Genomic DNA, 26,541 nt, shown 5'->3' on the forward strand with positions numbered 1-26,541 from the left:
GCAACTGTGCACTTTGCATGCACACTACTTCATGTACACATTGCTAGATGGAGAGTCTCTCTAGATATCTGTATGTGGTAGTGTACGTGCATGCTATATGGATAATTACAGGACAATGCAGTGTAGGTTTGAAAATCAGGTTCAATTTTAAATTTCATAATTATTGGCTATATTTGTGAGCTGATAGCTCCAGGAGCTGGACATTCCAGTTATTTTGACTGTAATTTTTAAGCGTTGACAGGCAGGAGCAGAAGTTTCAGGACCAAATAACAGAGGAGAAAATGTTTGCGCAGTTCCCAGGTACCTCTTTAATCTCTCTCTGTCAGAACTGCCTCCCCACCTTCAGGAGCAGTGTAGGGAACTAACTACCTGCCCGTTGACCTCATCTCCTTCCCTCCACAGGCAAATTCCATCCACTGTCTTCATTAACCACCAGAGAAGTCATTGCAGCTTTCAGTTCTCATAGAGTAATCAGGCATTTGGCTGCTGGAATATTATGATCCTTTCTGCATGTATCCCACTCATTGAAACTTTAACCCCTCTTCTCTGTGTTTCTGTTTCAGCTTCTGATATAGCTGCGGAGCAGGGGCAGATTCTTGTAATTGCCACTGCTGCTGTTGGTGGATTCACTCTCCTGGTTATCCTCACTCTGTTCTTCCTAATCACTGGGAGGTAATTCATATTACACTGTACTAGTTCATGTAGGGTGAGAGTCATCCCAATGAGTGGGCTCACATTAGTTAAATCATTACTCCATAGCTTATGTGGCGAATAGGGCCTTTTGCAGTCCAAATGTCATGGCGTAAATGTCACCCTTATTGAGTGTTGACAGCTCTCCCAATTTTAGTGAGACTCTTCTAATATTTGGTGTTTTGTTTAAAGCCCCACTCCTAGAGTCATGTGATTAGGTGAGAATCGCTGCATTCGTTTTTTCTAGGCCTCCTTGCCAAGAAAAGCTTGAAAACTTGGTCCAAGTACACCCTAAAGGTTCGGAAACCAGAAGGCAAATAAAAAGAATCCCAAATATATTTTTTATTTTAAATCTCATGATTTTAAGCCAATCTCATGATTGGGGGGGGCTTGACTCATTATTTGGTGTGCTTGCAGTTAGCGACAGTGCGTACTCTATTAACCTATTTTAGTAGCCTATTTTTGTGACCACTTTCTGTATTAAACTTTAAAAAAAATACATATCCAACAATAGATGTAGCAATTGAAATACACAAAGAGAAAATATGCTTATTGAAATCTATTGCCTGATCAACGTTTGATTTTTTTATATATCTTGTTTATGAAAACAGTCCAGTCTAGTGATAGAATCATGGTTTTACTAATCTAAGTATAGATCGGAAAAGTGGTACCAGAAGCAGAGGGAGGACAACTAAGAGAAATGTGATCAACTTAAGTAAAGGAAAAATTAATCGGAAACCATTAGAATTAACATACTAAGAGTAATACTAATTAGATTGTAGAATAGTCTCCCCAAAGGAAGTGGTCAGAGTCCTATTTGCTTGGGATTTTTAAAATTAGACTGAACAAAGCCCTATTAAATCTACTTTAGCAAACATTGATGCATTAGGAGGGGATGCACTAGATGACCTATTAGGACTTACCCAATGATTCTCTTATTCCATTTCCTTCCTTGTAATACAATACTGACTGTTCAGCTTGCTTCACTTGATATGATGATCACGATCTAATACTGACACTGTGTTAATTGGATGAGGAGTTGCTTTTATTCTATTGACCAGATTCTGCTCTTTCTTACCCAAATGTAAATCTGGAGTAAATCCATATAACCTCAGTGGAGTTACTGCCATTTTGCACAGATGTAACTGAGATCAGAACCTGGCTCCCTGCCAGTGTGGGGAATCATGTGTCTCAGATCCTCCACAAAGAATATCCATGCAGCAGTTTCCCCCTCCCATGTGGAAAAATGGACTCAACCACTTCCACAGCTCCACCAACCCTGGGCCCCAGGGTGGCCTCTCTCTCACTCCAAGGTTTCACAAGAAATGAGTATGACAGCCAAGAAAGGAGAGGGCCAGATGGACAGACATCACCCCTGCCCTGTACCCAATTCAGTTTCCAAGAAAAAGACAGTGTGTTCCCACTCTCTTTTGTGCCTGGGATCCCTACGGCCAGTGAGAGTCACTGGTCGTGCAGCTTCTCTGGGGTTGTGCTCTAGGAAACAGGAAAAGCTTCAGGGAGACAAAGCTTCTCTAGAGACATGAGGAGACTCCACAGAGAGGTTCTTTTGTTTTCCTGAGGGGTAGGAGGTCCCACAGCCTGTTTCATGGGGAGAGATTGTGCATGCACAAACCGTGGACTCCTTTCCCCCACACAACATAATGAAGTGGAAGTATCTCCAAAGAGGACTTGTTAGCGAGTTCCTCCATCTGTGCCGCACCTGTTTTTTGGGAGGGAGGGGGAATCTATGGATTGCGTGGAACTGAACACTGTATTTGCACTCCTGTTTAGAATCTAAGCTTTCATTTGGTTGGCAAAGGAAGTTCTAGCCCTCCTGAATGTGAATATATCCGTCATTATGTGAATTAATGCACTGCTCTCTTGTGAAGCCTGTAACATGACAGACTAAAAAACAATAGAACCAGTGGGTGTTAACATTCCATTAAGATAAATGGGAGAAGTTAACTTCAAAGACTAATTGTGACAAATTAAATATTAAGAGTGTAAGCAGAGATCTTTACTAGTAGCTACTGCTGTAGATACTGGAAAATATTATATTGTTTCAGTGGAAATAAGGATGGATTCAGCCTACAAAGACAGGAAAATTTTGAAAGAAATGATTATGTAGAATCATCAAGTGGAATTCCTGAAAAACAGTGTGAATGCCTCTCTTAAAAGTAACTCAGTAATGGAATAAGATTAGTATTGCTGTGGATATTCTTGAATTCTTTCTACTTTCATTCTTTCTCTTTGCTAATGTTAAGAACATCAGAGGTTCTTTTAGCTTTCTAACACTTTACTGAATGGAACTTTTCAATTACATAAGATATGGATTCATTTTGAAGTATCTCTTAAACACAGTGATAAGACAGTATTCATTGGAAATTATTCTCTGAAGACAGAGTGAGAAAATTTTGGATAAATACTCAATTTACTATAGGATTTGAGGCAAATTTCAGTGTGAAAGATTGGATTGGTACCCTACAGATGTGTTCTGCTTCACTATTTAGAATTAGCAATTTGATGGACTGTCGAATCACAAGGCTGCTGATGAGTCTATTCATATTGAAGAGGCATGGTGAGATAAGCACCTGCTTGTGACTTCAGTGAATGATTATCCACTAAGAGCAAATAGGAAGCATTTCCATCAGTTTCAGATATTAAAATGAAAGATGCAATGACTTAGAGCCACAAAAATTATGGGGGATGGTTGGCTAAATTCCAGGGAATGCAGCATTAAAGTCTGGTATGATTTATTTTGATCATTAGGGAAATTATTCCTCAGTGTTTTGTCCTAAACTACCAATAATGAAAACATGTCAAAAACTGAGAGACTCGCTGTTACAACACAGATGAGCTCTCCCTGCTGGACATGCACTAAGCTGCTGCAATGGACAGTGGTGCTCATCACCATTTGCATGTTACACATGGTGCATACCATTGGCAGCGGCAGCACCACCCATGGATGGAAAAAGGGCTACCCAGTGAGGGAAAAAGAGAGCCCCTAAATGGAGTGGGATTGCTACCGAGTTCATGGGATCACAGTGCCAGTTACTGCAATTTTCCCGACAGATCCTCTGTCACAATGGAGGGACCATCAAACCAAACTCGAATGATGCTGCGACCCCTAAAGTGAAAGTGGTTCAGCTGAGTGTACCATGTCAAAAATTTCTGGGAGTACCCTTGATACTGGATGCAAACCTTTGGTCCCATGTGCTCTTGACTTGCTGGGGCTGGGCAGAATTGAGGCACTGTCTCTCAGGTTCCAGGTGTCTAGGCATAAACTCCAGGTGCAGATGCCATGTCTGCCCCCACTCTTGACATTGAGAACACTGTGGTCCAATTACCTAGGCCCTGAAACTAGTGCCAGCTCTCTCAAGCGTCCACAGAAGCTGTTGCATGCTCTCAAAGTTCCACCTACACTGTGGACCCATTGATTTACTGTTTCCCTCTTTGAAACTATTTGACAGTGTAAGGAAGAGACGCTGCAGAGGGATTGCTAAACACCCACACCTTTTGTCACAGAAAGCATACAAGACGTACAGATGCATGCAAAAATAATAAACATCTTTGCACAAATACCCTCCCTTCAGTGTCCTCACTGCTCCAAGGTGGCCTTTGGGTTTTGGTCAGTCCTTTTAGGGCAGAGGTCAGCAACGTTCGGCACGTGGCTCGCCAGGGTAAGCACCCTGGCGGGCCGGGCCAGTTTATTTACCTGCTGACGTGGCAGGTTCGGCCGATCGCGGCCCCCACTGGCCGCGGTTCACCGTCCCGGGCCAATGGGGGCGGCGGGAAGCCACAGCCAGCACATCGCTCGCCCGCGCTGCTTCTCGCCGCCCCCATTGGCCCTGGACGGCGAACCGCGGCCAGTGGGGGCTGCGATCGGCCGAACCTGCTGCGTCAGCAGGTAAATAAACTGGCCCGGCCCGCCAGGGTGCTTACCCTGGCGAGCCGCGTGCCAAACGTTGCCGACCCCTGTTTTAGGGTCTCAACACCCTCCTGCTCCTCCTGTCCAGTCTTCTCTTCTTGTTCTGGTTGGTGAGAGAAAGCTACCAAGAGAAGAACTTGTCCTTCTTTACTTTCCAGTCCCCTCTATCAGGTAATCCTCCAGGCCAGCCTCAAAGCCTCCCTTAGGTTATCAAGGTCCCCATTAGGTGATCTTTTGCTTGGTTACAATCCACCTGAGATCCAGACAAGATGAAAACTCTTTTCTTGCAGCATACCCATTATGTTGCCAGGACAAAGTCATTCATGTTTAACAATCCTTGATCACTCTTCAATGCTTGTCGTCTGTCAACACCCTTGGAATTCCAGTCTAAGATGGAGGCAAAAAGACAACAGGCAGAGTACAGCCTCACAACCAAATGGTGCTCACAAAACAAAATGAAGTTTTTAGTTTTATATAAATACATTCAGACATATAGTTAATAGTTACACTCACACAGCTGGTTGTATGTTATTTATTCCGTATGATCACTAACATCTTCACAGAGGTGACAAAATAATGAATGCAGAGATTGGAGCAGAGGCTAATTAGAGAAAATGTGTGGTTCTGACATGGAAAAAGGGTTTTATCCTTCATGAAGCCTATTAGTGTCATAGAATCTATTACCTCTATATAGAAAAAGTGAGCTGCTTTAACCCACAGGACATTAAAGATAATAGGATCAGGTTTAAAATGCACAAATCAACATATAAAAACACACAGGCATAGCATGAGAGAGGCTAAATTCAATAATTTATCACCAGATTGCAAGGATTTTCTGTTGTTGTTTGTAGACAAAACTAAAGATAAGTGCAAACCCGGAAATTCAATATCTGGTTTGAGCTAAATTTGAAAAGTTTGGATTTATTGAATAATTTGAATTTCAGTATAGTTCATTTCACTGTTAATCACCCCAACCACATTCTATTTTTATATTTTATATGTGGCTTTTTTGTAGCTGCTCATAATACATAATCTTTCAAAAATTTGTTATCTATAAATCTCTGTAAATTCATAATAGGTAGATCTTGTAATCAAAGTAGCTTATGATGTCATGAACCTCTATAGAAAACGTAATGTGCATTTATTCTGTGTATGACAACCATTTTAACTAAAACTCTTTGCTCTTTAAAAAGATGCCAGTGGTACATAAAGGCCAAAATGAAGTCTGAAGAAAAAAGAAGGGCTCATTTGCAAAATGGACATTGTAAGTAATACAACGTTGTGTTATTTAATGCCTATGTTGCATTTTCAATGAAAGTTATATATTGTTTTCTCTATACATTTTGAACCTGATCCTGTAATTTAATCCATGTGGAAAAACTCCTTAGTGTATGCAGACCCACACTGATTGTAGGATCAAGGCCTCTCTTTTTATCTCTTTGCAAAAGTTATTTGAAAAACTTGCATTTATTCTACTGAGCAAGTCTGCAAGGGAAAAAGTCCATCACCTTTTGGATTTCAATGTTAATAGTTTTTATCAGTTTTCCAGGCTTGCCTGTGAATTCACAACTGCTCTGTATTATATTATTCTTTATGAAGAGATTATCAATAGATTCTGCTACTGTGGTGCATGCAGCTTACATATGTGAGATCAGACACTTTTGATTAGCATTGCAGTCCTGCAGTCACTGTTCAAGTAGGACTCCTCATACCCACCTCCATGCAAATAGACTACTGCTTGTTAGTCACTAAGAGTGAAATCTGTGTGGACAATCACTCAAAAAGAACAGTTATTATACCCTACAGTAGCTGTGGTTGTTTGAGGTGTGTTATCAACACAGATTTCACGACCTGCCCTCCTTTCCCATTACTGCTCAGTTCTACTCCTATGGGATTCTATATTGATGAAGGAACTATGGGGCAGTTGGGCCTACTCTACAGTTTATGTCCTGAGGTGCAGGGGAACGAGGGCACTGAGGTGCAGGCACTGCCCCAATGGACACTGCTAGCCCAGAAGAATCTGATCTTGCACGCCTGGGGCACATGTGCAACAAAGGTGGAATCTCTATGGGCAATAGATCTCGAAAAACCATAGTTCCTATAGGGAACCATTCTCTTTGCAGCAGTTTCCTGCTTCTGCTGGGAAATATGACAGATTGGGTGTGCCGAAAATAAACATTAACAGTATTCTATCTGTGTATTTACCATTTCCAGTGCTTCCGTATTGATAGTGTCTTCCTTAATGGTAATACACTACCTTCCAAGTGTTTTAACAGACTCATAATAGTGGTATTACATGAAATGCTAAAATGGAGATTCAATATTTTTCTGTTGAAGAGCTACTTTTTCCCAATGCAACAAATTATCTTTAAATTAATTGAATCATCTCCAGATCTGAAGAATAGAGGCTGAGTATTCAATTGAGGGTTCATATATGCACATTTAATTATAACCTTGCTTAATTTGATCATCTTATTTACTAAAGTGCCTGATTCTTCCACACTACTCTACTCATGTAGAATAGTACCTTACTCATAATCCCATTGAATATTTACTATACTGCTTGCCTGGTCATGTAGTACTTTATGTAAGGGTAGCAGAATCAGGCCCCAAATTATAAACCATCCTTTGGAAAGCAGGATGGGAGTTCGGGGGTGGAGGTCTTTATTTTTGAATGAATGAATATTCATGATGATGCAAGGTGCTGGATGAGCAGAACTGGAGACTGAAGTCCTCTCTTCATCCAAATATAAGCTTCCACGCATGCTGCCCTACTTCTCCAGTGTTGCTCAAGCCCATGTAGAAAGACCACCTCTGGGGGGGGAGGGTATTGTTACTTCCATATTCATTCAATCCCTGGCAGCTCTAAAGCTGCCAACAAGCATGCCAACTGTTGTAGATGTTTGGCCACCCATTCGTTTTACGTAGACTACAATTTAATTAGCAATCAGTTGCTAATAATTTTGGGTCATTTTCGACCTAGTCCAGATTGTGTCTGTCAACTTAAATATAAAAGGCTTAATATCCCATCACTAATGCACTGAACCATCTGTTCACTGCATTTTTTTAAAGTTAATATTGGTTATAGCATGGGAATGTTTGTTGAAGGATTTTTGACTAAAACATAAGTAAAATCTTCCTTTCTTTCCAGTGCGCTTCCCAGGAATAAAAACGTATATTGATCCAGACACATATGAAGACCCATCTCTTGCTGTCCATGAGTTTGCAAAGGAGATAGATCCTTCAAGAATTCGTATTGAGAGAGTTATAGGGGCAGGTAAAAGCATGCAGGCTTATAAAAATATTAATAATTGTCTCTCCTAGACATAGGGAAACTGCCTTACTCAACTTGAAGTCATATGGTGGTAATCAAATACTGTATCAAATGTGGGCAGAGTTTCCCAACAGGCAAGGACACTCTGGGACAGCTCTCACCCACAGTGCTAAAGGTGCAGCAGGAGTGGCAATGGAAGTCTTTCCTATCCTGCTGTTACAGAAAAATGGACGGGCTGCCCACTCTTTTGAAGAGTCCAGAAGAATAAAGTGGGAACTAGTTGCTTCCTCAAGACCATGAAAGTGTGAGTGATAAAGGTAATTGGCCTGCCTCCAGAAGAAGAGTCCAGATTGGTGGCAGTGGTAATCTGCATCTCTTAGCTTCTCCACTGAATGTTGGAGTCCAGTCCTGGGATTCTTCTTTCCTATACAATGGAGGGAGGACAGAACCACTGCAAGTAGAAGTTCAATCCTTCCTCCATAAGGTGGCTAGGGTTATCTGGGGATGTTGAGTCTTCAGAGAGCAGTACACTCTGACTTTAGGGATGGGTGGCTGAATATGAGAAAATATTGTGACAGATGTATAGTCTTTGCAAAGATTTTGCTGTATTCTAAAGTTTAATTAAAAGACAAAGAAAAAAGGGTTCCTAGCTGGTCTGGTGGGGAAGATTGACAGATAAATCTAGTAGTGCCTGTCTCTATTTCCACATCCGTACAGACAGACTACAAGAAAATGCAAACAGAGACACGAAGATAACCTATTCCTATTAAAAGGGACACTGTAGGACAAGTAGGTATGGAAAAAGTGAGTATTACATTTACCGCATAACAGGAAAAAACAAAATCAATGTTGTTTGGCAAACTGTGTCACTGAGGCCACATTTTGCTCTATCATCTGACATAGATTAGATAGATCCCGAATGATATTCAGTTTGCCAAGTACTGCCAGTATGCAAATACAATTTGCAGTGTTTTCATTATTTTTGCAAACGTTAATTTTCCTTACACCTATTTCAGAGTTCCCTCTGTTGAGTCTGTCTTTCAGAAGATTCATGAATACAGGACTTTTGAGTGAAAGTGTTAAATCTATCTTCCCTTCCAGAATGATAAAACCTTTATTTTCTTTCTTTGAAAGTGTGCAGAATACAAAAAAATCTCTATGAAGACTATAAAAACAGAGCCCATGGTTTTGGAATGTTTCCACTTATTGTTCGCACAAACATGCTCATTGATTTTAAATTGTACATTTTTTTTAAATGGTCTAATTCTTAGTTGGCCTTGGAAAGATAGTGCCAAAACTTGTCAAGTTGTGCAGAATGCAGTAGTTTTATTGCACATGAAGTTTTGTTGAATTTTCTTCTCTGATTTCATTTCATGTTGATTTTCATGCCTTCAGTTTCGCTCCAAAATGCTAACTGAAATTCAGCCAAGACTACAGTTTCATCTGATTTCAGGTTGACACCATGCACTGAGGTTCATATGGGATGGGATTTTCTGAAGTGCCTAAAGGTATGAAGAGCACAACTCAGTTGAAACTCCATGGGATTCATGCTCCTAACTCTCTTTGGTGCTTTTTGAAAATCCCACCGTTTGTTTCCAAATTAAATCATCATCTCACCATGCTTTGTTCACAACTCAGACCAGGTTCACTGAAAAGTTTGCAAAATCCGACCAAAATCCAGGCTAGATGAAATTCTTCCAATTTAGGGGGTTTTGTTGTGAAAGTGTTGCACAGCTTGTTTTCATGGTATGTACTGCCATGAAACTGTATCAAATTTCTGATGGGGGATGGGATGTACAACAGATATTAATGGAACTAGGTGAGAAACAGTCCTCCGCAGGTACATCTAAGACCAAAGACTAACCTCAGCCACATATGCTTTGTACATAATCATTCTTAGCACTTAGCAGAATGTTTTTTCTCCCATAGAAATGAATTCATTTTACTAAAGTGGATAAGTATTATTATCCTCATTTTACAGATGGAAAAACTAGGCAATAAGGGTATGTCTACATTAGGAGTTTTCAGTCCTTTCCCCACAGCTGGACTACCACTCATGCAATTTTACCTGAGCAAGTTTAATTGATTCTGGACCATTCATCTAGTTTGACCTCCTGTATAGACAGGCTATAGAACTTCCCTAAAATAATTCCTAGAGCAGACTTTTAAAAACATATCCAATCTTATATATAACATATACAAACATATACAATCTAAACATTGTAAGTTATGCAGAATCCACCATGATCCTTGTTAAATTGTTCCAATAGTTAATTACTCTCACCGTTAAAAATTTACATCTTATTTCCGATCTGAATTGTCTAGCTTCAAATTCCAGCCATTGGATTGTGTTATAACTTTCTCTGCTAGATTGAAGAGCCCATTATTAAATATTTGTTCCCTTATAGTACTTATAGACTGTTATCAAGTCACCCTTTAGCCTTCTCTTTATTAAGATAAATAGATTGAGCTCCTTGAGTCTATCAACATAAGGCTTGTTTTCTAATCCATTAATCATTCTTGTGACTCTTCTCTGAACCATCTTCAACTTATCAACTTCCTTCTTGAATTGTGGGCACCACTATTGCTTCTGTGCCAAATATAGAGGTAAAATAACCTCTTTACGCTTACTTGAAATTCTTGTTTATGCATCCCAGCATTACATTAGCCCTTTCGGTCACAACATCACACTGGGAGCTATTTTTAGCTAATTATCCACCATGACCCCCCAATTTTTTTTTCATAGTCACTGCTTCCCAGAATAGAGTTTCCCATCCTGTAAGTATGGCCTACATTCTTTGTTCCCAGATGTATACATTTAACCATATTAAAACACATATTGTTTGCTTGCGCCCAGTTTACTAAGCAATCGAGATTGCTCTGCATCAGTGACCTGGCCTCTTCATTATTTACCACTCCCACAATTTTTAAGTTATCTGCAAACTTTAGCAGTGGTGATTTTATTTTTTCTTCCAGGGTCATTGATAAAGATGTTAAATAGCACAGGGCCAAGAACCAATCACTGCGAGACCCCACTGGAAGCAGACCCACTCAATGATGATTACCTGTTTACAGTTACATTTTGAGACCTATCAGTTGACCAGTTTTTAATCCATTTAATGTGTCTGTTAATTTTAAATTATTCTAGTTTTTTAATCAAAATGTTGTGCGCAGTCAAACGTCTTACAGAAGTCTGAGTATGTTACATCAACATTACCTTCATCAATCAAACTTGTAATCTCATCAAAAAAAGATATTAAGTTAGTTTGACAGGATCTATTTTCCATAAACCCAAGTTTATTTGCATTGATTATGTTAGCCTCCTTTAGTTCTTTATTAATTGAGTCCTATATCAGCCACTCCCATAGGCGCCGGCTTCCCCTCTTTCCCGTGGGTGCTCGAGCCCCCTCTGCCCCCCGCTCTGCCCCCACTCCACCCCTTCCATGAGGCCCTGCTCCTGCCCCACCTCGTCCCCGCCCCCATTCCAACCCCTTCCCCAAAGTCCCCACCCCAAATCCGCCCCCTCCCTGCCAATATTCCAACTCGTTCCCCAAATCCCCGCCCTGGCCCCACCTCCTCCTCGCCTCCTCCCCTGAGAGCGCCACGTTCCCACTCCTCCCCCCCCCCCGCTCCCGGAGTGTGCTAACTCTGCCGAACAGCTGTTTGGCAGCGGCCGGGCGGGAAACGCTGGGAGGTAGGCGGAGGAGCGGGGACATGGCATGCTCAGGGGAGGGGGAGGAGGAGGAGGTGGGGCAGAGGGGGAGGGGAGCTTAGCTGCTGGTGGGTGCAGAGCAACCACTAATTTTTCCCTGTGGGTTCCCCAGCCCCGGAGCACCCATGGAGTCGGCGCCTATGGCCACTCCATTATCTGGCCAACAGTCCTATAATTACTCAGGAGAGCTAGGAATGGAACATAGATCTCCCAACTCTTAGTACTGTGTCCTGAGCAGTGGGTCACTCTGCCTTCTGCAAAGGTACTCATAAACAATTAGGCTACTGCAGATTAGCATTCAGGCACGGTAGCTGACACTGAGATACCCAATTCTGTATACCTTTTATTTGAGATTAGAATCTGTCCGTAAAATCTCCACTAGTTAAAAGGATAGGAAGTGTAAGGTCACTTCAATATAAGTCACCTGCACAGGAACATAGATGGATGACACTGCAGTGGACTGAAGTCTTTTAAAACAGTATTATTCTTTTATGTATTTGGGAAAGTGTCTGGGTTGGGGTTGCAGAAATGATACCTGAGAGTCAATGTATGTAAAATGAACACAATGAAAAAATATTTAAAGAACTGCTCAATATATGTGATATAGTTTTCCCAGTTACAGAGCCCTTCCAGACTGTAGATAGCCACCACTTGTAGCTTTTACTGGTGTGCCAGCCTAAGCAGGAATATCTACACTGCTATTTTTAGCCCCATAGCACAACCCCCGCTAGCCTGAGTCAGTTGCCCTAGGCTCTCAGACTCGCTCCTGTGGGTCTTTTTTGCAGTGTAGGCGTACCCTCAGAGACAGGAATTCCTGAGTTCTAATCCCAACTCTGAGTCACTTTTCCTCTCTTTGCTTTAGTTTATCTCATCTGTAAAATGATGATGACTGATAATTTTTGCCTGTCTTCATTACAAAAGCGTTGTGAGGTTAAGTTAGGTATTTCCTTGGATAAGTCAGCCTTATACTGTGTCAGCATGTAAGTCTTATGTTATCTAGAAGATGCTTTTTTGTTGGATACAAGTCCTTAAATGCATAGGCTTTGGGTGAAGTCATATATTTTATTGGGTAGTGTAACAAAGAATTTTAAATTCATGTGCCCAGCCCTATTCCAACTGAAGTTACAAATTTCCCATTGACTTCAACAGGAACAAGATTAGGCCACGAGTGAAATATATACAAAATAGACAAACATACAATTAGAACATCTGTCTTTATGTATATATGTTTTGGTTCCAACTAAATTGCATGTACAATGTCTTGTGACTATCATCTTAGTACCTGCTAAATCCTTATGGCACTTCTTGCAAGAGACATTCAATTAATTTTTCTTACAGAATATATTTTTAATGAATAAAAGGGCGAAGGTCACCGGGTTGAGCTAGCTGACAATGACAGTATGTTTGCAGAGCTTCATCTTCTCTGAACATCTTAAAATATTGTAGATGATTCATGTTACACTGAAGAAAAACAGGCTGTTAATCTGGAAAGTTTCCACCAGAGAAAGATGACTCAGAGCAGGGCATAATTACGTTCCAACTCTCAGATTCTAAGAAGTAGAGAGGTCAGGCACTTGAAAGGAATTGGAAAATTCTTTTATTTGGGGGAAATGCATGCTGTTAAGTTTCCCAATCTGAGCTCAATCACTCAACCAGACAGAGTGATTGAGAGCTCTTAGAAACACTTTTCTACATAGGAAAATATTGAGACTTTGGTGCTGTGCCCATAATGCTCCTGTATACCATTAAATCTCTGTGGAGGCAAGCTCAACTAAAAAAATACTGAGGATGAAATTGGGTTCAGTTCCTAGCAGTTAACCTGAGATCCGCACTGTCAAACACAAAAACATGAGCATTTCCCAAAGGGAACTATGAGTCTAGGGCTTGAAGAACTGTGGTTTATAATATTTATATTATAGTTGCATTTATAGTTTTATTGATATACTACAATGGTAGATGCCATGATGATTCAGAAATATTAATAGGTTTGTCTTTCCTTAAGAGTCTGTTCTCTTTATACAGTAGAACAAGATTCAGTGATTTATTCATATCCTAGTTGAGTATTGCCCTTGCACTCCAAAGATGAAAATGTACAGGAAGTATTTTACATAGATGTGGCCATTTTTCTCTCCAGTACACTTAGATGTGACTCATTTCTGTGTGTTCAACTGAAGAGTATCTATGCTTTACCTCTTTGCCCTCCCCGTGTTTTAAGTGTTGTATTTCATTATCCAGGAAAATGCTACCTTTCTGCACTTCTTTTATTATTGAAAAGCCTGTGTGAAGATAAAGGTCTTTCAACAGGCCCTAAATGGGGCACAACTTGGATAAAGTAAGAGAGGTACTGACAGTGAGAGGTACTCAGGTCTGTGGTAGCATGGAAAAAGTCTGGATGGTTTAGGCAGTTTTCTCTCCAGAATAGTTCCATTAGTTGAGATTGAGTGGGTTCTTTATTATGGGAAGGTATTTTTCCTCCTCCTCTGAGTACAGATGGACTGAGACCATACATCAAAACTAAATAAATTTAATGGATAGAATCTTGTAAGAGTGTTTTCTTTGTAACTCAAGTTTTGATGGCTATACAACACAGGGTTTAAGTGTGAGTGATTTTTTCACTATTCACCGTGCACTGAGAGTGTTTACATTCTGTGCGTATCAAATTGTTGGCTTTTCTACTAAGACAGTTTAGTGTATCAGCGCTGGTGGTTTTGGTGGACACAAGGAATAGCAGCCACAAAATCCAGAATTCTAATTCCAGTTCTGACACTGATTCTTTGTATTCTTTGTAACTTCAAACAGATCTCACAAAACTAAGTGATTGGGCTACAAAATGGCAAATGATATTTAATGTGGATAAATGTAAAGTAATGCACATTGGAAAAATAACCCCAACTATACATACAATATGATGAGGGCTAATTTAGCTAAAACTAATCAGGAAAGAGATCTTGGAGTCATCGTGGATAGTTCTCTGAAGACGTCCACGCAGTGTGCAGCGGCAGTCAAAAAAGCAAACAGGATGTTGGGAATCATTAAAAAAGGGATAGAGAATAAGACGGAGAATATCTTATTGCCCTTATATCAATCCATGGTATGCCCACATCTTGAATACCTCATACAGATGTGGTCTCCTCATCTCAAAAAAGATATACTGGCATTAGAAAAGGTTCAGAAAAGGGCAATTAAAATGATTAGGTGTTTGGAACGGGTCTCATATGAGGAGAGATTAAAGAGGCTAGGACTTTTCAGCTTGGAAAAGAGGAGACATAGGCCTGGTCTACACTGGGTGGAGGGGGGAGAGATCGATCTAAGTTACACAACTTCAGCTATGTGAATAACGTAGCTGAAGTCGACGTACTTAGATCTAGTCACCGCGATGTCTTCACTGCGGTGAGTCAACTGCTGCCGCTCCCCTGTCGACTCTGCCTGCGCCTCTCACAGAGGTGGAGTACAGGAGTCGACGGGAGAGCACTCGGGGGTCGATTTATCGCATCTAGACTAGACGCGATAAATTGACCCCCGCTGGATCGATCGCTGCCCGCCGATCCTACGGGTAGTATAGACATACCCTAAGGGGGGATATGATAGAGGTATATAAAATCATGAGTTGTGTGGAGAAAGTGAATAAGGAAAAGTTATTTACTTGTTCTCATAATATAAAAACTTGGGGCCACCAAATGAAATTAATAGGCAGCAGGTTTCAAACAAATAAAAGGAAATTCTTCTTCACACAGCGCACAGTCAACCTGTGGAACTCCTTGCCTAAGGAGGTTGTGAAGGCTAGGACTATAACAGGGTTTAAAAGAGAACTAGATAAATTCATGGAGGTTAAGTCCATTAATGGCTATTAGTCAGGATGGGTAAGGAATAGTGTCCCTAGCCTCTGTTTGTCAGAGGGTGGAAATGGATGGCAGGAAAGAGATCACTTGATCATTACCTGTTAGGTTCACTCCCTCTGGGGCACCTGGCATTGGCCACTGTCGGCAGACAGGATACTGGGCTGGATGGACCTTTGGTCTGACCCAATATGGACATTCTTATGTTCTTATGTATGGTCTTGCGCAAGTCATTTAAACTTCTTGTCTTCCCCATTTTGTAAAATATGGATAATAATACTCCCTACTTCACTAAGATGTTGTGGAGATTAATTAATGTTTGTAAAGCACCACACAATTGGTAATTATTACTACAGGCCACTAGAAAGATGTCAGATGGTAACAATTTTTTTTTTTTGGCTTCTACTCACCTGAAGCAGCTGTCAGCCCCAGGCCATTGGAGTAGTGGCTGGCAGTCCACCCTGGGGCTGCCTGAATAGCTGACTGGCAGTCAGCCCTGGGCCCACTGGAGCTGCAGTCCCCAGACCCACTGGAGCAGCGGCCGAGGTTGGGTCAGCCTCCCTGGGGCAGGAGCCACAGCAGACAGCCCCTGCCGCAGAAGCAGTGGCAGGGCTGAAGCAGCTGCAAGCCCCTGGCAGCGCTCAATTTGTCCCCCACCCCCTGGGTATTTTTAGTAAAAGTCAGGGACAGGTCACAGGCTTCTGTGAAGTTTTGTTTATTTTATTGCCCAAGACCTGTCCCTGACTTTTACTAAAAATACCCATGACAGAATCTTAACCTTACTAGAAAGTATCTTTAACTCTGCTCCACTGCACATATACTTTACAATAAAGTCCTTAATTACAGGATCACATACAATTTCTAAAATAACATGTAGCAGCTTGTAATATTTTTCCATTCTTTTTGTCTTACACTAATTTCATTCTCATAGGAGTTCTGAATACATTTATTGATTTAGGCATTTTACTTTGATAACTTCTTTTAATTCTATGGTATTTTCTTTAATAATTTTGTCAACAACTATACCCATTATAATTTCTTTTCAGTCACCAGCACAGTGTCCTTACATGCAAATTATCACTATTTCTCCTTGTTATACCTAATCTACAAAACGTTGTTTTACATACTGTTTACTGTGGATGTCTTGTTTAAATATCATGCATGAACTCTCTCTAGCACAGAATTACATGACAGAGAATTACACAATCCTAGAAAATGCTACATGTGTCTATGGTTCTAGAAAGAAATTGTATGATAACATATTGTCTTTGAGAAGCAATATGTGATCGTGTAATTATACCATATATTGTAAAGCACATGTCCAATGGGGCAGAGTTAAAGTTGCATGTACAACCCTAGCTACAATATATACAGCTTTTTTGTTTAGTTTTATAGAAAAAATTCATAACACAGAAATATTTGGTTAGACACCACCTGAATCAGGTAAGAGATCTTATCTTCTGTGCACATGTACTAATTAACTAAGTTAGCTAATTGGGTAGGTAAAGTGTAGCCTTCCTTTGCTCTCAGTGTATCCCATGCACCTCATATGGACACCAGTTCAGCAAAGCACTTAAGAATATGGTTGTCTATCCAGCCCCTATTCAGCAAAGCACCTAAGCACATGCATAAATCCTATTGATTAAAATGGGATTTAACTACATAAAGTTAAGCACACATTTAATGTTTTGATGTATGAGGGCTAAAATGCACAATAGGAAGTACCTCGGTGCCCACCTTACCTGCTGTTCACTGAATCAGGTAAGGGGTCCTGAGGAAAATACCTTATTCTCCGTGCACATTTACTAATTAAGGGTATGTCTATACTGCAGAAAGGTGGGATCTTAACTTGAGTTAGTTAATTTGGATTAAAATAGCAATGAAGACACAGCAACTCGGCTTTTACCTCGTTAGCAGCTCAAATTCAAACCCAAGCTCCCTATTGGCTTTAACTTGAGCTGCTGAGTTGTTGTGTCTTCACTGATATATTAACCCAAGATGTCTAGCCCAAGTTAAGAACACTTTTTTTTTTTTTTTTTTTTTTTTGCAGTGCAGACCAGTGGTTCTCAACCTATTTGCCATTGTGGGCTACATATGTAGCTCTCTATGTTATGTAGGCTGCATCCACACCGTATATATACTATCTGTATGGGCCTGCAGCTATGTGCTGATTAGGCCACAAGAGGCCTGCGGGATAAGAACCACTGAATGTAGACATACTCAAAAGTAGCTAAGTGTGTAAGTAAGTCACAGACATCCTTTGCTCTGAGGGCTACTAGAAAGTGCTTTTAAACCAATACCAAATATACTGTGGATACTTGGAGGGCAGATTTCAAGGGGTCATTCAGTAAATCAAAATCAATATTCACAAAACGATCTTTTCCTCAGCAAGGGCTACACTTCCATGTCAAAATGAAATTTTCTACCCTAGCCATTTTGGTAGCTCAGCAATTTTGGTACTGTTTAAAAAAAACCTCACACACAGACAGATGTCTAACAGGAGGAAGAATTTTTTTCAGTCTCCAGTCAATATTGCCTGAATTATTTGTGCTCATATTTTAAATAAAATAAAATATTGAAAAAATTATTCTGTTAGACACAAAACATGGAAAATTTCAGCCTGAAAGAAGAAAGTTTTAGAAAATTATATCTGTTAGATATTAAGGAGTTAGGATGGAAATAGTCACTGTCATGCCCACTCCCAAGAAAGGCAATATAAACCAGTGGAATCCAGGAAGAGTGGGAGGGATTAAAAATAACTTTACAACTTTTCTTCCCCTCAACGTACAGCAACAGCAGCAAACACAAAGCAGTACATTTAACAGAATATGAACATAATCCTTGAATATTTATGATTAGATATTTTAACAACTAGCCATTGAAAATCAAGTTGAGTAGATTTTGCCACAACGAAAACAGCCAATTTGTTTTATTTTTGCATAATTTTTGAAAACCAAAGATGAGACAGCGCCTTGTGTGTACAAGACAGCCATCCCTGGATAAGAATTCTGTTCCCTAATACGGTATAAAAGGCGTAGTGAGTTTGCTATGTGTTTTGATTGTTTTCATTTCTTAATGAGCCTCTGCCTAAAGCTCAACACACCAGACTATTGCCCTAAGAAAGGTAGTAGCAGATTTAAACTTCTAGAATCTTTTTTCCCAGCCTCTTTGTTTTGAAGGAGGGATGGAGGAGCTGTGAAGCATCCAGAAGTGCTAAATTGAACTAGGACTCATCTTCAGAGCACTTTTTGATGGCTCTTCAAAGTGAAACAGCCTGAAATTAAAGCGAACCCTCTAAGTCCTCCTTCTGAAAGCAGCTGGTGCTGGGAATGATGATAGAACTTTAGAATGAAGGTTCTGTCCTCATATGTGAAGTTTACAGAGTTGCACGATGTCATCTTTGGGCACAATTTGGGTCACAGCATTAGACCACATAGGTTATATTATCCATTGTCTTTACAATACTGGATCGCTCCCTACAGTACAGTACTTAAAAAGCTTGGCAGTGTTTGCCTGTTAGCATGTGTTAATTTCACTAGGAAAGATGTAAGTGAGTTCTGCTGACTTAGTGAAGCAAGCAACTCAGAAAGAAGAAAAGAGTGGCTCTTTTGAGAGTGAAAATCTAGGGTGTGGTTTGAACAGTCCTTATGTACCAACCTGAGGAGCCGCCAAGCGTGGGGAGAAGGCTTCAGCTGAATTTCATTATCTTATTGCTAATAAAGCCAAACTCCAGGAAGGGAATGGGTTAGACTCTACATGATATGTAGACTTTGTTGTAGAGCACATTGATAATGACACCTGCTCATATATAGCATCATGAGTTATGAGTAATTTATTAAACCCCTCTGCAAAAGAGATACAAAAGGGGGAGAAAAGGAACTGATCCTTTCGTGAATGATGGAACACCAGGAACAGCAGCAACAGCATACAGCTGCAGCCTAAGAATAGCCTCACTAGGCTATGTTGCAATTTATGAAGGAGAGTAGTGACAGCAGTCAAAATTTCTGAAGCAGATGTTCCAGGTTTGTTCCCAGAGGGATACCACCCAGGTTTTGAGGACACACCAGCCCAGGTCTGTCCAATACAGGACTGGATGAAAACTCTGAAGCATCTGCTCACATGTATATTATCTATTGTTTTCCTCGGGCTGTGTCTCAGGAGGAACAAGATCTCCCAGGGCTTTTTGGTGTACATAGAGGTACAGAGTCTGCACTGTTCATTAGGATATCACAGAATGCTCCCCTCCCTTCCTGGTGCATTGTCTGTGTTCCCGGGCCAGTGAGGAAGGGTGGGGGATGTCATCACCTCCTCTCCTTTCTGGGTGACATGTTCCCCAAAGGAAGCAAAGGCTCAATGGAGAGAGACTATTACTGTGATTTGCTCTCACTGAATCATGAAATGGGCCGGGTCGTTTCCTTGCATATGGCATCCCTGCTCACTCACCTGGGCAACCACAGTCTAGCCCTAGGTACCAGAGAAATAATACATATTGGCTCTTGCTAGGCTGACTATTAAGACCAGGCAGGATTTTATTTGCATGAAAGTTGATATTATCAAGATATTTTCACACCCAGTTTACCTTAGACCTTAGTCCATCCGGTGCTTTGCTGCACATTGGGCTATCCACATTTGCCATCTTTGCCTGTCAACTGCCCTTCTCTCCAAATCTTCCCATTTCATGTTGGGGTTCTTGATGTCATTCAGAACTATTAGTTTCCATGTTATTCGAGGTCTTCCTCTCTTTCTTCTTGCATTTTCTGGCTTCCATTCAAGGGCGGTATTTGGTAAGCATTCTTTTTCTATTCTCAGCACATGCCCCAGCCACTGATGTCTTCTTTTGTAGATTAATTGTGAGAGGGTACCTTGTCCAGTAATTTTTCTGACTTCTTCATTCGTATTCCTATTTCTATATCAGGGGGTAGCCGTGTTAGTCTGTATCCACAAAAACAACAAGGAGTCCGGTGGCACCTTAAAGACTAATGGATTTATTTGGACATAACTTTCATGGGTAAAAAACCTCTGTCAAGGCTGTATCCCTACTTTGAACTTTAGGGTACAAATGTAGGGGCCTGCATGAAAACTTCTAAGCTTATCTACCAGCTTAGCTCTGGTCCGCTGCCACCATCTTAAGAATTCCCTCCCTGGGAAGCCTTGAGAAACCTTCACCAATTCCCTGGTGAATACAGATCCAAACTCCTTGGATCTTAAATAAGGAGAAATTGACCCTTCCCCCCTCCTTCCTTTCACCAACTCCTGGTGAATACAGATCCAAACCCCCTTTGGATCTTAAAACAAGGAGAAATCAATCAGGTTTTTAAAAAGAAGGCTTTTAATTAAAGAAAAAGGTAAAAATCATCTCTGTAAAATCAGTATGGAAAATAACTTTACAGGGTAATCAAACTTAAAGAGCTCAGAGGAATCCCCTCTGTCTTAGGTTCAAAGTATAGCAAACAAGATAAGCACTTTAGTAAAAGGTACATTTACAAGTTGAGAAAACAAAGTAAATCTAAGACGCCTTGCCTGGCTTTTACTTACAATTTTGAAATAAGAGAGACTTGTTTAGAAAGATGGGGAGAACCTGGATTGATGTCTGGTCCCTCTCAGTCCCAAGAGCGAACAACAACTTAAACAAAGGACACACACAAAAGCCTTCCCCCCCCCAAGATTTGAAAGTATCTTGTCCCCTTATTGGTCCTTGGGGTCAGGTGTCAGCCAGGTTACCCGAGCTTCTTAACCCTTTACAGGTAAAAGGATTTGGAGTCTCTGGCTAGGAGGGATTCCATAGCACTGTACACAGGAGAGCTGTCACCCTTCCCTTTATAGTTATGACAACCTCACTTCTTCAGATGCATGGAGTGAAAATTACAGATGCAGGCATTATATAATGACACATGAAGAGAAGGGAGTTACCTCACAAGTGGAGAACCAGGCCTGGTCCCCACTAAGCCCCCACTTCGGACTAAGGTACGCAAATTCAGCTACGTTAATAACGTAGCTGAATTCGAAGTACCTTAGTCCGAACTTACCGTGGGTCCAGACGTGGCAGGCAGGCTCCCCCGTCGATGCCGCGTACTCCTCTCGCCGAGCTGGAGTACCGGCGTCGACGGCGAGCACTTCCGGGATCGATCCCAGAACATCGATTGCCTGCCGCCGGACCCTCCGGTAAGTGTAGACGTACCCCCAGTGTTGACAGAGCCAATTTGATCAGGGTGGATGTAGTCCACTCCCAATAATAGATGAGGAGGTGTCAACTCCAGGAGAGGCAAAGCTGCTTTTGTAATGAGACAGCCACTCCCAGTCCTTATTCAAGCCCAAATTAATGGTGTTAAATTTTCAACTGAATTTTAGTTCTGCTGTTTCTCTTTGAAGTCTGTTTCTGAAGTTTTTTTGTTCAAGTATAGCCACTTTTAAATCTGTTATAGAATGTCCAGGGAGACCGAAGTGTTCTCCTACTGGCTTTTGTATGTTACCATTCCTGATGTCTGATTTGTGTCCATTTATTCTTTTACGTAGGGACTGTCCGGTTTGGCCAATGTACATGGCAGAGGGGCATGGCTGGCACATGATGGCATATATAACATTAGTAGACGTGAAGGTGAATGAGCCCTTGATGGTGTGGCTGATGTGCTTGGGTCCTCTGATGGTGTTGCTAGAGGAGATATGGGGACAGAGTAGGCAATGAGGTTTGCTGCAGGGATTGGTTCCTGGGTTAGTGTTTCTGTGGTGTGGTGTGTAGTTGCTGGTGAGTATTTGCTTCAGGTTGGAGGGCTGTCTGTAAGCGAGGACTGGCCTGCCTCCCAGGGTCTGTGAGAGTAAGAGATCGTTTTCCAGGATAGGTTGTAGATCGTTGATAATGTGCTGGAAAGGTTTTAGCTGGGGGCTGTGCGTGATGGCCAGTGGTGTTGTTATTTTCCTTGTTGGGCCTGTTCTGTAGTAGGTGATTTCTGGGTTACCGTCTCGCTCTGTCAATCTGTTTCCTTACTTCCCCAGGTGGGTGTTGTAGTTTTAAGAATGCTTGATAAAGATCTTGTAGGTGTTTGTCTCTGTCTGAGGGTTTGGAGCAAATTCGGTTGTATCTTAGGGCTTGGCTGTAGACAATGTATCGTGTGATGTGTCCTGGATGGAAGCTGGAGGCATGTAGGTAAGTATAGCGGTCAGTAGGTTTCTGGTATAGGGTGGTGTTTATGTGACCATCACTTATTTGCACTGTAGTGTCCAGGAAGTGGATCTCTTGTGTGGACTGGTCCAGGCTGAGGTTGATGTTGGGGTGGAAATTGTTGAAATCCAGGTGGAATTCTTCAAGGGCCTCCTTTCCGTGGGTCCATATGATGAAGATGTCATCAATGTAGCGCAAGTAGAGGAGGGGCACTAGGGGACGAGAGCTGAGGAAGCGTTGTTCTAAGTCAGCCATAAAAATGTTGGCATACTGTGGGGCCATGCAGGTACCCATAGCAGTGCCACTGACTTGAATGTATAAGTTGTCCCCAAATCTGAAATGGTTGTGGGTGAGGACAAAGTCACAAAGCTCAGCCACCAGGTGTGCTGTGGCCTCATCAGGGATACTGTTCTTGACAGCTTGCAGTCCATCCTCATGTGGCATATTGGTGTAAAGAGCTTCTAAATCCATGGTGGCCAGGATGGTGTTTTCAGGAAGATCACCAATGCATTGTAGTTTCCTCAGGAAGTCCGTGCTGTCTCGAAGATAGCTAGGAGTGCTGGTAGCGTGGGGTCTGAGGAGAGAGTCCAAATAGCCAGATAAGCCTGCTGTAAGAGTGCCGATGCCTGAGATGATGGGGCATCCAGGGTTTCCAGGTTTATGGATCTTGGGTAGCAGATAGAATATCCCCGGTCTGGGCTCTGCGGGTGTGTCCATGTAGATTTGTTCCTGTGCCGTAGCTGGGAGTTTCTTGAACAGATGGTGTAGTTTCTTTTGATACTCCTCAGTGGGATCAGAAGATAATGGCCTGTAGAATGTGGTGTTGGAGAGTTGCCTGGCAGCCTCCTGTTCATAATCCGACCTGTTCATTATGACGACAGCACCTCCTTTGTCAGCCTTTCTGATTATAATGTCAGAGTTGTTTCTGAGGCTGTGCATGGCGTTGCGTTCTGTATGGCTGAGATTATGTGGCAAGTGATGCTGTTTGTTCACAATTTCAGCCTGTGCACGTCTGTGGAAGCACTCTATGTAGAAGTCCAGTCTGTCATTTCGACCATCAGGAGGAGTCCACGCAGAGTTCTTCTTCTTGTAGTATTGGTAGGATGGTTCCTGGTAGGAGGGTTCAGTGCACTGTTCAGTGGTGTGTTGAAAATATTCCTTGAGTCGGAGATGACAAAAGTAGGCTTCCAGATCACCACAGAACTGTATCATGTGCATGGGGGTGGTGGGGCAGAAAGAGAGTCCCCGAGATAGGACAGACTCTTCCGCTGGGCTAAGTGTGTGGTTGGATAGATTAACAATATTGTTAGGTGAGTTGAGGGTACCACTGTTGTAGCCCCCTGTGGCAGGTAGGAGTTTAGATAGTTACTGTTCTTTTTCCTCTGTAGAGAAGTGAAGTGTGCGTTGTAAATGGCTTGTCTCGGTTTTGTAAAGTCCAGCCATGTGGAAGTTTGTGTGGAAGGTTGGTTTTGTATGAGAGTCTCCAGTTTTGAGAGCTCATTCTTGATCTTCTCCTGTCTGCTGTACAGGATGCTGATCAGGTGGTTCCTCAGTTTCTTTGAGAGTGTGTGGCACAATCTCTCACCATAGTCAGTGTAGAATGTCGATTGCAATGGATTTTTTACCTTCGGTCCATTTGGTTTGATGTCCATCTGTTTGCACTTGGAGAGGAAGATGATGTCTGTCTGTATCTTTGTGAGTTTTTTGTTGAGGTTGATGGATTTCCACTCCATACGGCTAAATTTAGGGCCTTGCTTGATGTCGAGTATCAGGGGGTAGCCATGTTAGTCTGTATCCACAAAAACAACAAGGAGTCCGGTGGCACCTTAAAGACTAACGGATTTATTTGGACATAACTTTCGTGGGTAAAAAAACTCACTTCTTCACACACACATCGGACATCAGGAATGGTAACATACAAAAGCCAGTAGGAGAACACTTCGGTCTCCCTGGACATTCTATAACAGATTTAAAAGTGGCTATACTTCAACAAAAAAACTTCAGAAACAGACTTCAAAGAGAAAAAGCAGAACTAAAATTCAGTTGAAAATTTAACACCATTAATTTGGGCTTGAATAGGGACTGGGAGTGGCTGGCTAATTACAAAAGCAGCTTTGCCTCTCCTGGAATTGACACCTCCTCATCTATTATTGGGAGTGGACTACATCCACCCTGATCGAATTGGCCCTGTCAACACTGGTTCTCCACTTGTGAGGTAACTCCCTTCTCTTCATGTGTCATTATATAATGCCTGCATGTGTAATTTTCACTCCATGCATCTGAAGAAGTGAGGTTTTTTACCCACGAAAGCTTATGCCCAAATAAATCCGTTAGTCTTTAAGGTGCCACCGGAGTCCTTGTTATTTTTATATGTTATTCCTAATATTCTTCTCAGACATTTGTGATGAAATGTATCCAGCTTTTGTGTATCTTTCTTGGTAAGTTGCTATGTCTCACTGCTATATGTTGTGATGTCAATAACAATTGCTTTGTACACATTCAGCTTTGTCTTGAGGGAGATGTTTTTGAGTTGCCAGATGTTTTTGAGTCTTCCAAATGCAGTGTTTGCCTTCCCGATTCTTCTTATTATTTCCTCGGAACTAGTGGTACTTCCAAGATATGTAAAATTGTCCACCTTCTCCAATTTCTCTTCTTCAACTTTGATTTCTGTCCCTATAGTCCCCATTAACATGACTTTACATTTCTTTGCATTGTATCTTTGCATTGTATCTCAAACCTATCTTCTCAATTACTTCTTTTACTTGGTTTGTACATTTTTGTAGTCCGTTGGCATCCTCACTGATAAGAGCGATGTCGTCAGCAAAGTCTAGATCAAATAGCCTTGAATTGTTCCATTTTAGGCCATATGTAACACCGTTGCATTGTTTTAATTCATAGTTGATGACTAGCATAAACGAAAAAGAAGACAGGACACACCCCTGCCAAACACCTGTCTTGATGCTGAATGGCTTACTTTTTTTTAATTTTAATGCTGCATTTTGAGTTGGCATAGAATGAATTCATAATATTAATTAATTTTGTTGGAAAGTCCACAAAATTGATGGCAAGACTGCCTTGGAATTCAATTGTGTTCTCAGTAATCCGTCTCAGGGTGAAAATAGTGTCTGTGCACAATCTCCCTTGTCTAAATCCAGATTGTTGTTCACATAGGATGGTATCCATCTTTCTTTTCATTCTGTTCAGGAGGACTGCTGCTAATACTTTTCCTTTGACAGATAGAAATGTTACTCCCCTCCAATTTGAACAATTGTTTAGATCACCTTTCTTTGGTAACTTGATTATGATACCGAGGGTCCATTCTTCTGGCGCTTTCTCCTCCGTCCGTATTTTGTTGCACAGCGAACAGATGACTGATTCCACATCTTCACCTCCATATTTAAGCATCTCAGGATGAATGCCGTCCAAACCAGGTGCCTTGTTGTTTTTCAGCTTCTGCAATGCTTTTTTTTACTTCTTCGATTTTTATCTCAGATACATCTATATCTAGGTCTAATCGTTTATCATTGTTAAATTCCAATCTTGTAATTGGTTCTGGTTGGTTTAGCACTTCGTTGAAGTGTTCCACCAATCTATTTTCTTGTTCCTCCTGTGTTTTCAAAATTTCTCCTTGTTTCCCTTTCACTGGGACACTTCTGAATTTTGATCCATATCCTGTTAACTGTTTCAGGATTGTGTAGACTGTTCTTGTATCGTTTCTTTCCCCTGCTTCTTTAGCTAGCTTCACTAGCCTTACTTTCTATCCAATTTCGCTTATCTTTTTTGCATTGTTTCTTTACTGCTTTGTCAAGGTTCCTGTTTTGTTTCTTCAGTCGCATATTGTAGTACTAGAGTCTTTTGTTTTCTTCTTTTGTCTATAATTTTCCATGTTTCTTCTGAGATCCGCTGTTCTTTATTGCTTTCTCTCTTTCTACCAATTATCTTTTC

At 41.3% G+C, this 26,541-nt stretch overlaps 1 protein-coding gene across 2 annotated transcripts in view; it reads left to right on the forward strand.

Moving 5' to 3' along the window:
• The window catches only part of EPHA6 (EPH receptor A6), an 875,951-nt gene that overhangs the window by 665,214 nt on the left and 184,196 nt on the right, over window positions 1-26,541 (forward strand). For both annotated transcript variants that reach the window (XM_065406410.1, XM_065406419.1), the window contains 3 exons: window positions 564-672; window positions 5,812-5,882; window positions 7,770-7,895. In XM_065406410.1, coding sequence (XP_065262482.1) covers window positions 564-672; window positions 5,812-5,882; window positions 7,770-7,895 — 306 coding nt within the window. The remainder of the gene's footprint in view (window positions 1-563; window positions 673-5,811; window positions 5,883-7,769; window positions 7,896-26,541) is intronic.

Source organism: Emys orbicularis, chromosome 1 (assembly GCF_028017835.1).
Source record: "Emys orbicularis isolate rEmyOrb1 chromosome 1, rEmyOrb1.hap1, whole genome shotgun sequence".
NCBI classification, from domain to species: Eukaryota; Metazoa; Chordata; order Testudines; family Emydidae; genus Emys; species Emys orbicularis.